This window comes from Oncorhynchus tshawytscha, unplaced genomic scaffold, assembly GCF_018296145.1.
Source record: "Oncorhynchus tshawytscha isolate Ot180627B unplaced genomic scaffold, Otsh_v2.0 Un_scaffold_7589_pilon_pilon, whole genome shotgun sequence".
NCBI lineage: Eukaryota > Metazoa > Chordata > Actinopteri > Salmoniformes > Salmonidae > Oncorhynchus > Oncorhynchus tshawytscha.
The window spans coordinates 309,809-326,545 of NW_024609826.1; the positions used below are offsets into that span (position 1 = coordinate 309,809).

Below are 16,737 nucleotides of genomic sequence, written 5' to 3' on the forward strand. Positions count from 1 at the left end.
AAGAGTGTCATGGGACAATCTTTGGTGACCCCCCTCCCCCCAAAGAAACAACCCCTCAATATTTGATGGTTTACAATTCTTTACATTTTTTGTTCATTATGATCTTACACATCAACTGTCGACAAACAATCAACTGTCTTTTCTTTCTTTTTTAACAGACTATCTCTGGGTAATAACATGTACCATGTAGCCTATTATAAAACATGGGAAATGGTAGGCTCTGTTAATGTCTTCTATGGTTCATCATCATCTTAGGTAGATATTTCACAATTCTATATCAGTGAACATCAGTAAGGCTGGGTCTACACAGGCAGCCCAATTCTAATTATTTTCCCATTAATTGGTCTTTTGGCCAATCAGACCAGCCCTTTTGCCGATAATTGGATAAAACATCAGAATTGGGCTGCCTGTGTAAACTCAGCCTTACAAATCTTCACTAATTTAGAATTGTGAAATATCTACCACAGACATGGATAATCACATAAAATACACAACTAATATATATTTTACAATATATATCTTGTCAAAAATGTTTTGTAATTACCCATTCTATCCCAACTCCACCTGAACTGAGATGATTATGGACATTTGGTCCTATGTATTAAACAAATGTGAAAGAGCAAATAAAACTAAGATTTATTTTGAACACTCGAGGTAAATGGCTATAAAAAGATGCAGGATAAAACAAAACGTCTATTTGTTCAGTCTTTAAAAAAAGCTAACCCATGCTAAAACAATAGATAAAATCCATTGATAAAAATTAGTAGTATTTGCACTTCAAACCATCTTTGGCAAAAATCATCGCATTCCCTTGTCTCGGACTCAAAAGAGATGGTATGGAGAAATGCTTTAATTATGCTTTTTTGTTTTGTCTCTGTAGTAATGCACTTGGTATGGTTGTAATTCTACTGCTGCAACCTGACTCCTTGCTCTCATTGGACATCGCTCCATCGCTCCAGTCTAGATCTTCTCTCATTGGACATGTCCCTCATCGCTCCAGTCTAGATCTTCTCTCATTGGACATGTCCCTCATCGCTCCAGTCTAGATCTTCTCTCATTGGACATGTCCCTCATCGCTCCAATCTTGATCTTATGTCCCTTGATCCAGTCTAGATCTTCTACCTTTAGACAAGTCCCTCATCGCTGCAGCCTAAATCTTCTTTACATAATTCCCAGGAAACATGCCTTCCCTCCCGCGAAGACGACCGTACCACCAGCCTGATGGATCTGGAGGGAGGATGGGTGAGAAAACCGGTCAATCTAGCCATTATAGACTATATAGCCCTTTTCTATCCTCAGAGGGAATTACAGGTGAAGCACAGGAAGACTGCATCACAGTTGAACATGTGGTTATAGAATGCCTTTAATAATGCTACAATACTAGCAGTATATAATATGTAGCAGTACTTATAGTATATGACTAATAGCAGTTTCATACTACTGTAATTAATATACTCAGTTTATATAAATATAACTTCAGAGATGATCTACTGTAAGAGTTTAGTACCTTCAGTGAGGATTTCAATGACATCCTCCGCGTTGAAGCTCAGCTCATCAGTGTCCTGGGCGTCGTAAGCATACAGCGCTCGGCATTCTGGGGAGCGAGGCTTGGGCTTGGGGGCAGGCTTGGGGCGGCCCGCTCCTGGGGAAGGCTTGACCTCCTTCGAGCGTCTACGATGAACACTGAGCGAAATTGGGAGGAGAGAAAGAGAGATTTAGAAAAAGTGCCTTTCTTGGTTTACAGTATATAATACCATTGGAGTTTTTTTTAAACACCAGCAACAACAGGAAGAATATCAATTTTAACAACCTAACAAGTATTCAAACAGGACCTGAGAACTCACCCAGCCACTCCCTGGTCAGGCACGTTCATGAAAGCGGTGTCTGCCTGGCTCTGGTTGTTGGAGCGGTTGTTGGTCTGCCGGGACCTCTGTTGTCGAGGTAGTGTAGGCTGCTCCATACTGGACTGCCGGCGGAGCAGAGAGACCCTGGACGAGGGTGGTCCACCCCGCTGACCACCACCCCCACCTCGGCCTCTGCCCCTGGGGGCGCCTGAGACAGATGAGGGAGATGTTGAGTCAGGTCAAAAGTGAAATGAGTGCCATCATTGGAGAGGCTCAGATATCTAGTTCTCTCACCTTGTGACTGCTGTCCTGAGCCTGGAGTCTGGTTTCCCATGTAGCGACTTTTCCTGTTGTCCCTGCGGGTCGGTCCTGGGGAACACATGACAAAAAGGTGTGATGTATCTGAAATGCTATGGGACAGTTGCAGACTCAGATTAAGCCTACTAATAGAAGTCTCCATTCAAAGTGCTTGGACTCACTGGAGTTCTTTGGGAGCCCGGGTCCGATGGTGACTATGAGGACCTTGCTGCTGGGCTTCACAACCGCCTCTTCTCCTTGGCCCGGCTGGAACTGGATCTGCCTGGAGCCAGCAGCTGAGAACGGCCCCCAACCTCCCTTCTTCACCTTAAACTCCAGTCTAAACGAGGAACGGAGAGGGGAGAAGCGCAATGGGTTAAGATATGGCTTAAAAGACTCAAACTGGATAACTTTTGCGTTATGTATCTTTGAGATTATTCATGATCGTTGACGTAAAGCATGACACTGGTATGTTTTAAGGGGAAATCAGCAGTTGCAACATCCCTTTTTGGACTTATAAAGTAATGATTTAATTGATTCTCTAAGAATATAATAATTTAGCTTGGGGGCGTCTCCCGCCCAAATGTTTAAAGGCCCTCCTCTTGGCCGCAGGTCTTGCTGTTTTAAAGCAAATTTCATGCCATTCTACACATTTCAATATGAGGTAGGGAGATTTTTTTTTGCTTTAATAGCAAATTTCATACAATTCTCCCCATTTTGCCAGGGCTTATGCCATGTTCTTATGCATCTGGGTGACTCAAACATTATAACAAAATCACAGCGAAACCCATGACATCTTTGGAATTTTAGATTCTCCCTGACTGTCTAGTTTTCATTTTGGTGGTTGTACATGATCTTATAAAGATATAGCTCCATCATCTTTTATATTTACTTTATATGTGGTTTTAGTCATTTAAGTTGCTGATAAATCAATACACTGACGTCAGAACCCAAAATATAGACTTACTTTACTCCAATGTTTGTATACAAAGTAAATGTAAAACTGTATAGCCTCAAAACATGGTTAAAGCTCTCTTTATGATATCATGGATGATCAGTCCTTGCATCCATATCGGTCTATGAGAGAGTGGTTTTATTTCTCCAGCCCCATCCCTCAGCTTTTTATAGAAAACCACTGTTATGGTTTCAACTGTTTAACAGTAAGACCCCACTGATTGGTCTAAGGCTAAGCTCAGAATAAAGACTGACTGACAGGTTGTTGAACTTGAGCGGTAGCTTCCTCTGGGTCTTCTCATCATAACGTTTGTAGAGCAGACTGAGGAACTCCGTCTTGAAGATGCACTGAAGGACACTGTCGTATTGCTCCTCGTGGATGATGAAGAAGTCATCCTGCAGGGTGCTGAGGGAGGAAAGGAGACACATCTTTTCAATGAAAAGCCCATTTCTGCTACTGTGCATCATGACCATCAACTGGTATAACACTTCCAGAGTATCTAAACCGGCACCTGAGAGAGACTGACTGAATCTTCTCCACTTCTATCTGTCTCTTCAGAACCTCGTGGATCTGTCCCTTATCTGGTCCCTGCTTCACCTTCTCCCGACCAATCAGATACAGGAACTTAGGGGTCAGGATGAGGTCACGCTTCACAGTCTGCAAGATGGAGAGAGGGATATTATAGAACTTGTTGCTATTATAGGCTTACTGACCAGGAACCACAATATATAGGGGGTTCATTGAGCAGACAAGCATTGGCAGTATCCACCAAACCATCGAGGGAGTAGAAACACTGTCTTGTCTATCTAACATGAATAACAATGGCATTATGCGTTCTGTGACAATGTTAATGTTGGTTTGTTACTGTGGTCATACTTGACTCTTACCCTAAACCTGCGGTCATATTTGGCAACCACATCTGCAAAATCGATCTTCTCCCGGCGGCCCACGAACTGCCGGATCTCGGGGTGGTTGTCGGTGCCGATGTAGTCGCCCACAAAGTTCCTGTTGAGGCTGTTCCTCCTCCTCTCTTTCTTATTCAGTAGGATGTCTGAGGCTACAGGACACGACACAGTGTGATACAGTACTGAACTGACAGGACACGACACAGTACTGAACTGACAGGACACTACAGTACTGAACTGACAGGACACTACAGTGTGACACAGTACTGAACTGACAGGACACTACAGTACTGAACTGACAGGACACTACAGTGTGACACAGTACTGAACTGACAGGACACTACAGTGTGACACAGTACTGAACTGACAGGACACTACAGTGTGACACAGTACTGAACTGACAGGACACTACAGTGTGACACAGTACTGAACTGACAGGACACTACAGTGTGACACAGTACTGAACTGACAGGACACTACAGTGTGACACAGTACTGAACTGACAGGACACTACAGTGTGACACAGTACTGAACTGACAGGACACTACAGTGTGACACAGTACTGAACTGACAGGACACTACAGTGTGACACAGTACTGAACTGACAGGACACTACAGTGTGACACAGTACTGAACTGACAGGACACTACAGTGTGACACAGTACTGAACTGACAGGACACTACAGTGTGACACAGTACTGAACTGACAGGACACTACAGTGTGACACAGTACTGAACTGACAGGACACTACAGTGTGACACAGTACTGAACTGACAGGACACTACAGTGTGACACAGTACTGAACTGACAGGACACTACAGTGTGACACAGTACTGAACTGACAGGACACTACAGTGTGACACAGTACTGAACTGACAGGACACTACAGTGTGACACAGTACTGAACTGACAGGACACTACAGTGTGACACAGTACTGAACTGACAGGACACTACAGTGTGATACAGTACTGAACTGACAGGACACAGTGTGATACAGTACTGAACTGACAGGATACAGTGTGACACAGTACTGAACTGACAGGACACTATTAGTGTGACACAGTACTGAACTGACAGGATACAGGGCTTAACAGTACTGTAGATATAGGACACTAGTTATACAGTACTGAACTGACAGGACACAGGGCTTGACATAGTACTGTAGATATAGTGCACTATTATGCAGTACTGAACTGACAGGACACAGGGCTTAACATATACAGATATAGTGACTATTACAGTACTGACCTGACAGGACAGTGTGATACAGTACTTAACAAATACAGTAGATATAGTGCCCTATTATGCAGTACTGAACTGACAGGACACAGGGCTTAACATATACAGTAGATATAGGACACTACTGATGCAGTACTGAACTGACAGGACACAGGGCTTAACATATACAGTAGATATAGTGCCCTATTATGCAGTACTGAACTGACAGGACACAGGGCTTAACATATACAGTAGATATAGTGCACTACTATGCAGTACTGAACTGACAGGACACAGGGCTTAACATATACAGTAGATATAGTGCCCTATTATGCAGTACTGAACTGACAGGACACAGGGCTTAACATATACAGTAGATATAGTGCACTACTATGCAGTACTGAACTGACAGGACACAGGGCTTAACATATACAGTAGATATAGTGCCCTATTATGCAGTACTGAACTGACAGGACACAGGGCTTAACATATACAGTAGATATAGTGCCCTATTATGCAGTACTGAACTGACAGGACACAGGGCTTAACATATACAGTAGATATAGTGCACTACTAAACTGACAGGATACAGGGCTTAACATATACAGTAGATATAGTGCCCTATTATGCAGTACTAAACTGACAGGATACAGGGCTTAACATATACAGTAGATATAGTGCCCTATTATGCAGTACTGAACTGACAGGACACAGGGCTTAACATATACAGTAGATATAGTGCCCTATTATGCAGTACTGAACTGACAGGACACAGGGCTTAACATATACAGTAGATATAGTGCCCTACTATGCAGTACTGAACTGACAGGACACAGGGCTTAACATATACAGTAGATATAGTGCACTACTATGCAGTACTGAACTGACAGGACACAGGGCTTAACATATACAGTAGATATAGTGCACTACTATGCAGTACTGACCGTACATGACAAAAAGCTGATTCCCACAGAGAGAAACCATACCTTACCTTCCTCTCTCATCTTGACGTACTTGCGGACGGCGATGTGTTTGCGCCAGGCCTTCTGGATGGCCCGAGCATATCCGTTATATTTCCTTTCCCTCATCTCCTCCAGCAAGAACAACTACAGAAACATTTCACAAAACTTCTATAAATGATCATCTTTATAGTAAGAAGAACCAGACTGTTGTGTGTCAGTATAGAGGTTTTCTAGGTAACGAGAGAAAGACATACTGATTCTGGGGCCTTGATGAAGATCTTAGTCTTTCCCAGCTGGTACTGGTCCTGGTCCATGTTGACAGAGTGGAGGAGGTGCAGAACCCCCTTCCTCTCCTCCCCTGTCCACCGGGGCCATGTCTCCCTGGTCAGGATGGCGTACCTGTAGGACCACACAAAGCCATTTTACTGGACTGGCAGAATGTCCTCAAGTCATGCATATATTTTTTAAATAAATGGAAACAAAGTATTGGGTGGAATTCATTCAGATCAAGCCAAAGTATTAGGTGGAATTCATTCAGATCAAGCAAAAGTATTGGGTGGAATTCATTCAGATCAAAGCCAAACGCTGATTAAAACAACATGAACAAATACATTTGTACTGACGTTTGAAATCTGTGAAGTCAGCATGGAAATCCATCTCTTGGACCCCTGACCCCTATGACCTTAGGGCTCACCTCTGCAGGAACTTGGCGAAGGCTCGGCGGAATGCGTACCCGGCGCGGCGCACACGAATGTTCTCCCGCAGGCCCAGGTACTCCACCTGGTGTTTGGCCCGAGTGTCCTCCCAGTCCCGAGGCTTCTTGGTCTCGTTGGGCTTGATACAGCGGATGTAGTGGGGGGTGCACTTCATCAGGGTCTGGACCAGGTTGTTGGCTTGTTTCTGAAGGACATGGAGGTTCAATCACAGCTTGGTAGCACAGACCAGGCGCTCAGAGTAGTAAACAGACTGATGGAAGAAAATATATCCCCGTACAATAACACATTCAGTGACCCGTGGCCGGGATGTTATGGAAGACAGGGGGGTGGGGGAGTCACTCATCTGAGATTGGACTGGCATGTCTGTTTCCATAGCAACAATAATACTTAGTGGACAGATCTACATAAACATAACTGGTATGGTAGTATCTGTGGGGAAGGAATGGGATGGGTGGGATAATGAGCAGCAGTGCTTACAGTGTGTGGGTCTTTCCTCACTGCTTATTTGGACAAATCACCATTTCGCAGGTGTTAACATCTTTCGAATTTTGGGAGGGGACATTTGGCCCGTAGACAGAGGGTTCCGCTCCTCGTTCCTGTTCTGCTGCTCGTTCTACCATCTCTTCTCTTCACACGTATGGACCCAGAACTTAATCAAGCAGCTGACCAATTACGTGAGACTTTGTTCTGGGTCTACAGAGATTATAGTAGCACACAACCGTGTCAGATCCTTACCTTGATCTTGCTACTGGCGGTGGTAGGACGGCCCTTTTTCTCTGCCTCTAGGTTTTCTGGGAAAAGGGTTTTTATGAAGGCACTGCCCAAACACAGACAGACAGAGAGAGAGAGGCTGGTCAGTGCGGACTATGTAATTATCATATAGTATACCTATTATCCCACGTCTCACTACACTTACAATTCACTGCTCTGCATCAGCTCAATGATGTCGTTGAAGAGCACATCTCTGTTCCTCTCACAGAAGCCACTGACATCATAGGACACCTGAGAGAGAGAGAGAGAGAAGCTATCAGTCTTTCATTTCAGCATTTTCCCTCTAACACATTCGGATATTTAGGATATATGGGCTCCATGTTCTTCACACCCCCACCAGGGGGCAATGTACCAAATTAAATCAAAGAGCTGTAATCTTTGGAATGTTGGATCAGGTTGCAATGAGGATGCATTGTAAAAGGCCCATAGTGTTGTACTGTATGGTGTCCGTGCCTTGCCAGCGTAGTGGTGCACTATGAAGCCTTTATTCCAGCTGTTGAAGTGCTCATGGGAGCTGATTCCCGCTTGTAGCTTCTGGATCAGGGTCTGGTCTGCGCCCTCCCCTTTAGCATGCATGGTGGCACACACATCGTCCAAGATACTCATGATGCCTGGGGGGTTCTGGGTAATAAGAACAGGGTATATCAAGAACTGTACCACACACACACACAACATCTACTGGTACTGTAACTAGTTCACCCGAATTACAGGCAAAATGGCCAGTCAACTTCAGCACTACAGCAAATGGCCAAATATGATCACTCACCAGTTTGGACTCAATGAGGTCACACACGATTTTGTTGTTAAAGTACTCGATCGGCGTCCACTTGATCCCTTCCTGCACATATTCCTCCTACAAGAAACAATGTCAGTATCTGGGAAAACAGGCCAAAGTAATGTAGACGTATCACAAGACGAAAGAGTGAAACAGGTAATGTAGAGTTATAACTTACCTGCTCAGCTTTTAACGTGAGCTCAATGAAAATCTGCTGCAGCTTCTCATTCACAAAGTTGATGCAGAACTGCTCAAAGCCGTTTTTCTATTAGTGTTAAATAGAGATGTGAAGGAAAATGTTATGTTTGTGCTTTTCTAATAACCAATTCCACTGGGTTGATGCAAGTTACTGATGGATCATGCCTGGGAGGAATCCTCACTATCAGTATAAGCAATGTGGCAGTACGCCCACAACCAAGTTACTGATGGATCATGCCTGGGAGGAATCCTCACTATCAGTATAAGCAATGTGGCAGTACGCCCACAACCAAGTTACTGATGGATCATGCCTGGGAGGAATCCTCACTATCAGTATAAGCAATGTGGCAGTATGCCCACAACCAAGTTACTGATGGATCATGCCTGGGAGGAATCCTCACTATCAGTATAAGCAATGTGGCAGTACGCCCACAACCAAGTTACTGATGGATCATGCCTGGGAGGAATCCTCACTATCAGTATAAGCAATGTGGCAGTACGCCCACAACCAAGTTACTGATGGATCATGCCTGGGAGGAATCCTCACTATCAGTATAAGCAATGTGGCAGTACGCACAGGACCTTGTTTTGAGAAAGGAATATCTCAGTTTCAAGGTGTCAGCTTGGAGAGAAGAAGCCTTGTGAGGTATTGGTCGGTCACAAGCATGAACCAAAAGTTAATGATGAATGAATAATAAATAATGAATAAGCTAAATCATGGAAATATAACTTGACTGTGTAAGCAGTATATAAGAGACCAACGGGACTGCCCCGGCAGAGATAATACTTGGTGCATTTGTTTGTTGGAACCTCTCCAGCTTGGTGATAATAAAGAATCATTCATTTAAGGTTGACTTCAGGTGTCCCTGGTGGTCATTCCCACAACAGAGAGCATACGTAGCATTAGCGATTTTGTATGAATAAAAAGCAGTAACAATTCAACGTAACTGGAGGTGGCAATTAGGTGTGCAGGACACGTGTGATTAGGTGTGCAGGACACGTGTGGTTAGGTGTGCAGGACACGTGTGATTAGGTGTGCAGGACACGTGTGGTTAGGTGTGCAGGACGCGTGTGATTAGGTGTGCAGGACGCGTGTGGTTAGGTGTGCAGGACGCGTGTGGTTAGGTGTGCAGGACACGTGTGATTAGGTGTGCAGGACGCGTGTGATTAGGTGTGCAGGACGCGTGTGATTAGGTGTGCAGGACACGTGTGGTTAGGTGTGCAGGACACGTGTGATTAGGTGTGCAGGACACGTGTGATTAGGTGTGCAGGACACGTGTGATTAGGTGTGCAGGACACGTGTGATTAGGTGTGCAGGACACGTGTGATTAGGTGTGCAGGACACGTGTGATTAGGTGTGCAGGACACGTGTGATTCGGTGTGCAGGACACGTGTGATTCGGTGTGCAGGACACGTGTGATTCGGTGTGCAGGACACATGTGATCTTCAACTAAATGATATGGTCTAACAGCCTATAGGTGGAAATCATTATGTATACAGTGTTAAAAGAAATGAAGCCTAGTCCAACAGAAGAAGTGGAACTCCTGTATGAGGAAGCACAGAAATATCCACCTGGAAGATTTCAAAGCCATAGATGTCCAGCACCCCGATGTTGAATTCCTCGTGGTCTTTCTGTATGGCTTTGTTGATAGACTGGGGGAGTGGAGAGAAGAAAGAAATCTATGAAGAAGTTGAATTGCTAGTCTATATTTTCATGATACAGTACTACAATAAAATAACGTGTCATGGTCGTAGCAACAGTACTGCAGTAAACCTCTTGTGAGACAACAGGACAGAACATGTGTAAGCTGTGCTGCCTCCCTACTGCTCCCATCTCTAGACGTGTTCTGTCTTGTGTGGCTCCCAACCCAGCAGTCAAAAGACAAACAACTGGACAAGAATTCAGACAGCAAGTCCAATACATGTTCCGATAAGAGAGATGACTCTTTTTAGTAATTGTGAACATGTTTGGCCATGCTTTGCTGTTAAATGTTCCCTCTACTAGTTCATCAGTCAAAATATACTGTAGGTGAGCAAATTGATGAGGATAAAAGGAACCTCACTGACAGGTTCCTTCTGAAATTAAAATGGACACTTACATCCACAAGAAAGTCAAACAGGCGTGAGTAGAGGGCTTTGGAGAGGGCGTCCCGTGTGAAGGAGGCCTGCTCTGTGTTCAGAGTGACAGCGATGCTCTCCGTCTTGCCTCCCCACTTGCTGTCCATGATCCGGCTGGTCAGCTTGTTTTTCAGACCCTCCTGGGAGATTCCCAACAGGTAGGCCGGGAACGCCAGGACTGCCGAAACATGGAGGGTAAGTGATATAGGACAGCAAGAGAGATCACAAGTGCAAAGAGGGTATAGGATAGGGGTTGGTTTGGGATTGTGTGTGCATGTATGTAACTCACAGTCCTCACTCTCCACCACAGCGTAGTTTCCCTCCTCTCTGAAGGCGATGTTACCCAGATGCAGGATGCCTGCTACGATCTGCATCACCATGTCCTGATCATCTACAGACAGGCCCACCACTGACATGGCCTCCTAAAACACAGACACACAATGAAGACAAACTGCCTCTCTATACAAGTGAAAAAAAGAGACAGAGAGAGACAGAGACAGAGACAGACAGACAGACAGAGAGCTCACCATGGTGTCAGAGAATTCCTTCTTATCGTTGACATCCTCCACGGTGTAGGTGCCAGACTGGTTCAGGTAGAGGTAGTAGTCAGGTGTGGTGACACCAAGGTTCTCCCTCATCTCTTTAGTGGCGCCCCCAGGAGCTAAGGGTCAGAGGTCATTAGGTCAAAGGTTAATTAAGTGATGGAATTCTCTCCATAATTAGATACTGTTATTCTGTTGCACCTGGTAGTAGATGTGGAAGTTCCTCTCTCCCTGGTTCTGTGACACCACCCTGGACTTCTCCAACAGGAAGTTGGAGATCTTCCCTCCGTCTGGCTCTCCTCCACGGCTGAACTGGATCTCAAAGTACTTCCCCTGTGGTAAAAACAGTGATGAAGGTTCCTTGTCCAGATAAGGCCTAAACCAGGAATGCAACAACAAAGCTCCACCTACAATCCTCCCTATTGCTTCACCTATCTGGTCCCATCAGCTCTGCCAATGGGAGTGAATGGTAGAAGGCCAAAACATTTTGGAATGAAATGCACCCCTAATTCCTTATCCATTCTATCAGTATTCCCAGATTCCCGGTTCTACTCACAAAGCGACTAGAGTTATTGTTGCGCACAGTCTTGGCATTCCCAAAGGCCTCCAGGAGAGGGTTGGATTGGAGGATGATGTCTTTTACGTGCTGTGAAGAAGAAGAATAAAGGAGAACAGAGGAACCCACTAATATGTGTCTGAGAAGAAGAAATGAGAGAATGGAAGGGAGCATTAGTCAAATGTATCCCCTATACCTGGACTTTGGGACCTCCGCCCGACACCTTGGAGATGTAACCCATTATGTATTTAGCTGCTACAGTCTTTCCTGCTCCACTCTCCCCACTGCAAAGACAACAGAAAGCTTTGGGAAACAGGGCAACACCCTAACTCATTGTGATGGTATCCCATTGACAGAATGCATGGTTTATGTGACAGTTCAGGTTACAAGAAGTATAAAGTTTGATCTCTAGGAGTGAGATGATTGGTCAGACCTGATGATGACACACTGGTTCTCACAGTCGATCATCATGTTGCGGTACATGTTGTCAGCCAGGGCATAGATGTGAGGGGGGTTCTCATACTGGGCCTGGAAAAGGAAGAGAAAGCATAGCGGGTAAGAGCATTGGGCCAATAATCAAAAGGTCGCTGGTTCGAATTCCCACGCCAACAATCTGTCGATGTGCCCTTGACCAAGGCACTTAACCCTATTTGTTCCTGTAAGTCACTCTGGATAAGAGCACCTGCTAAATTACTAATTCGAAGAAAATAAAAAATGTTTATATATGAGTGTCTTCTACAAGCCCTAGGTGACTTGCTATCAAACATCCAGCAGTTTACTGTATTTTTATTTTATTTTGTCCAGCTCGGTAAACAGCATTCGCAATAGATGACGCTTCTTACTTACATGACTTTAGATAAATAGTGATACAAAAAAAAAGGCATTTACAAAAACTTCTGCAGTAGAATACATTGTCACATATTTGTAACAGAAGTGGTTAATGGAGTGTCTACTGGTCCCTCAGACCCGAGTGAAACCAAAGAAACGAAGGAGGTAACTGAGAAACAGGAAGCCTTGGGGTTATTCAATTAACTCTGTGATTATGAGGTGAGGTAAACAATGGACAACTTAATGGCATTGAACAGATCATTTACATGATAGTGGGAATGTGGGAGAGCACACTTTGCATCACCTATTGATAAGCAGCATTTTATACACTACAGTTTCACCGTCTAGATCGAGAGATGCAAACAAATCCTGAAACTGGTAGGTAGGTAGGTGCAGCCAGCCAGCAGCAAGCCCAGCGGCTTTAGTAGTGTGTATATTACTCACAGCTCCCTGGTAGAGCTCCACCTCTCTGTCGGTGAAGTAGGGCAGCTGTTTAAAGGGGTTGACAGAGATCAGCACCGACCCTATGTAGGTCTGAGGAAGACACGTTAAGAAGAACTTGAATATCCATCTAGAAGACGCCACCACCAGGGACCACAACAACGTTGACGTGTGTAGCTGTGATCAGTGTTAGTCCCTAATGCTACATGGTGTAAATAGGGTGGTTGAGACACAAACATATTATCCTTCCATGTTGTTCTACACTTTTTAAAGTATGTTATTAAGGCTAATCTCATAACAGGCTGATGTGGGTGAAGTGATCACACAGGTGTGTAGGTCCATAGGGCGTGTGTGTGTGTGTGACAGAGAGACCACGTGTATGTACATCTACAAAGCACAGCAAAGCCTCAGTGTATTTGCCACATATAGCAGTGTGTGTCAGAGAGACTACGGTGTATGTACATCTACAAAGCCTCAGTGTATTTGCCACATATAGCAGTGTGTGTCCTGGTTCTACTACTAAGTTGAAGCTGAAGGATACAAAGATGTAGTCGTCCATGTATCTCTTCTTGAGGTTGTCAGTGATGGCATCCTCGTTGATCTTGGAGAGCAGGACCATGTCGTCCACCCCGCTGATCTTAACATTCTGGGTCTGCCAGTGGTAGCGCTCCTTACTCCCCTGAGACAGAGAAACAGACAGAAAGAGAGGGAGATAGAAACTTATTGCAACCAGTCTCTATCCATTCCAACTCCTCATCCATTAAGGAACACTCATATGTCCTCATTAACTGACTGAGGAGTGGGAGTTGGAAAGATCAGTGATGGCTGGTAGCAGGGAAAACTGAATATGCCGGAATCTGACATACCAACTACTTTACACAAGAGGCTGTGAGCTCTTCAAGATCGCATTGTGGAGTTCTGGAAATGTACAACGGTTTGTGTGGTGCAAATAGTAATGGCCGCACAGTGAACACCAGTGATCACCAACCCTGTACACAATAAATTACATAAAAGTAGCAATTAATACACTTTTTAGACTGTGCTTGTTAGACTGTGCTTGTTAGACTGTGCCTGCCACAAATAAGCTGAATGTGTTATGACCATAAAGTAAAGAAACACAGTCTTCATACTCACCACACGACCATAAAGATGTTCCCACCATAACACATGTATTACATTACAGCAGCCTCTATTTCAAAAGAGGATGAGAACTATGATCATCCTCAAACAGCTAAAGAAATGTCTCAACCGTTGACGTGAATGTACTCACTCTTACCAAAATAACCTTGAATATTGCCATATTGACCACAAGTTAGTGAGGTAATGTCATAATATAGCTGTGTGCCTACCAGGATGAATCAGAACACTATCATTTATTATTTAAACTTAAAATAACTAGGCAAGTCACTTCATAACAAATTCTTAATTACAATGACGGCCTACCAAGAGACAAACGTTTATGATTGAAATACCCTCGTCAATTCAGTGGTGTAAAGTAGTTGTCAAACACACATCGCATTATACAAGGTGCTGAATGAGAAACTCTGCATTAAAAGAAACAGAAAGGCTAAGCAGCAATATAGTGTGTAGGCAGTAGGCTGTAGACCGCAGGCTGTAGTCCGTAGGCTGTTGGCCGTAGGCTGTTGGCCGTAGGCTCTAGGCTGTAGACTGTAGACTGTAGGCCGTAGACCGTAGGCTGTAGGCCATAGACTGTAGACCGTAGGCTATAGGCTGTAGGCCATAGACCGTAGGCTGTGTGGTTTCTTCATTCATTCACTGATGGTCAGATGGGCAAGCAGAGGCAATGCCACGAGGGAAATACCTTGTGATTTATCAGTCATGAATCACCATGACAGACAGATGGTTTGAGTATTGCAACAGACAGTCCAGTTCTCGTAGAACAGTCATGCGTCTGTGGAATTTCTAACAAGGAACCAAACAGGTCACAGGGTGAATACCAGCAGTGGTTTGTTCCCCTTTCTCTAACTTGATCAGTACTGATAAAAACTAGATTGGGAGAGGAAGAATATTCTGTCACGTTGTCCTCCTGAATGTGTCCAACCAATACAGTCCCGATGTTGAATCCCAAAGTTATGACCAGGTATCATTTTGTATGCATGACATCACAGGGGTCTGTTCCCCGTGGACCTCAAATCTTCCTATCCTGATTTGTCTACATTCCATTTCCCTCCTAGGGCCTGTTCAATGGGGATAACCCTGCCCAGACACGTTGCTCCTGGTTGATTCATTTGAATCAGCTTCACCTGCAGTTTGACAGGGAAACAATTTTGCTAGCTGAGTGCAGTAACATTTAGAGGCAAAACATTTACTATAGTAGCATAGCCACAGGAAGTAATTGTTTGTGGAGGTGGACATGGTGGCAGCAGAGAAAACAATGTTTTGCATGCTCTAATTGGTCCACTAATACAGGATTATTAAAGGCCCAGTGCACTACTCTTGTGAGAGAGAAGAAAAAAATAAAGAAACCATTATTTATTGTGATTTTTCAGTGGGTGCTGCAGCACCCCTACTCTCTGTGGCTATGTGTAGTAGACTACGGGTATGCCTAGGCTGTGATTTAGGTGTGCATGCAATGACCCCTGGGAAAAGTGTATGCCCAGGCTAGTCGTGTTTCCATCTGTGGGTAGGCCTAAACGTTGTGCCTATTCCAATGTTATTATATACTATAGCCCCCTTTCCTTGTCACCTTTCCTATAACATAGCACCACTGACCATGACTTGACAGGTTGAAGCAGCACTAAGGTGAAAACCTGTCCATACTTTTCTGTTATTGGAAAGGAGTTAAAGGAGTACTGGGACATTTGAGGCAATAGTCTACTGATTGAATCAAATGTAGACACTGTCTACCTGTTCACGACAAGGAAGTCTGTGCAAAAGATAAATGCGCAGACTTACTAATATTTGCATCGTGTGGATCCAACAGTGCCAGTTGTTTAAAGTTAGTGATTTATGAATCAAAGAACGGACAGCGCCTTTTCAAGCTCCGGTCAGGCATCCAAGGATATTTGTCGACAATCCTTGTCAGCCACCAGGTTTCTGTATCACAAACACTAGGCAATCGGACTGGTTGGCTCAAGGAAATATTCTCGAGTCGGGAGAACTTCACGAGTAGACTAAACATTCGATGAATGATGATGATGATGTTTAAATTATTTTCGGTGTGTAGTTGGTGATTGAGAAAAAGTATAGGTTACTTACCATTTTAACTTGATATTACTTCCTGATTGAGAAATCCAACTTACACGGAAAGCTTGAGGAGCTAAGCAAGGAGTGTCACGAGCTCAGGTGAAACTCAAACGTAATATCATACTTATAAATCTAAAGAGGGTTCATTTAATTGTCGGTATTATATGCTGTTTTCTATCAATGTAAAAACTTTCACCCGGTGCTTCAACGTTGATTGAATAGCCTAGCCTGACTTCTAAGGAGGTGTGGTCAGTTTGTAAGTAATTTAAACATTTGCTTAATGGCGGAAGTGTGGACAGGTAAGGGAATACCTCTGCAGATGGCATTATGGTGTTTTTTAAAGCCTATCACCCAAGTACAATGGTGTAAAGTAGTAGTTGTAGTAACGTATTGAAATATCCA

The 16,737-nt window shown here is 44.2% G+C and overlaps 1 protein-coding gene across 1 annotated transcript; it reads right to left on the reverse strand.

The window, feature by feature from the left end:
* Positions 1-61: 61 nt before the first annotated feature.
* On the reverse strand, positions 62-16,595 carry myo1eb (myosin IEb). Its single transcript, XM_042319152.1, has 27 exons — positions 16,348-16,595; positions 13,670-13,807; positions 13,132-13,221; positions 12,293-12,387; positions 12,056-12,143; positions 11,860-11,949; positions 11,489-11,636; positions 11,289-11,422; positions 11,051-11,183; positions 10,743-10,939; positions 10,216-10,296; positions 8,624-8,710; positions 8,437-8,523; positions 8,124-8,291; positions 7,816-7,901; positions 7,635-7,716; positions 6,878-7,083; positions 6,438-6,582; positions 6,213-6,327; positions 3,984-4,153; positions 3,608-3,753; positions 3,355-3,501; positions 2,324-2,481; positions 2,139-2,213; positions 1,845-2,052; positions 1,508-1,683; positions 62-1,227 (listed from the first exon to the last, which is right to left on the reverse strand). Exons 1-27 carry the CDS (start codon positions 16,348-16,350, stop codon positions 1,151-1,153), a joined length of 3,330 nt encoding a protein of 1,109 aa, XP_042175086.1. The 5' UTR covers positions 16,351-16,595; the 3' UTR covers positions 62-1,150.
* Between the last annotated feature and the right edge of the window lie 142 nt (positions 16,596-16,737).

Coding starts and splice junctions, on each gene's coding strand:
- myo1eb (XM_042319152.1), bottom strand. Junction 13,222..13,669: donor ACATGGACGACTACATCTTT/GTATCCTTCAGC, acceptor TGTCTTCCTCAG/ACCTACATAGGGTCGGTGCT. Junction 8,292..8,436: donor ACCTCATTGAGTCCAAACTG/GTGAGTGATCAT, acceptor CTTATTACCCAG/AACCCCCCAGGCATCATGAG.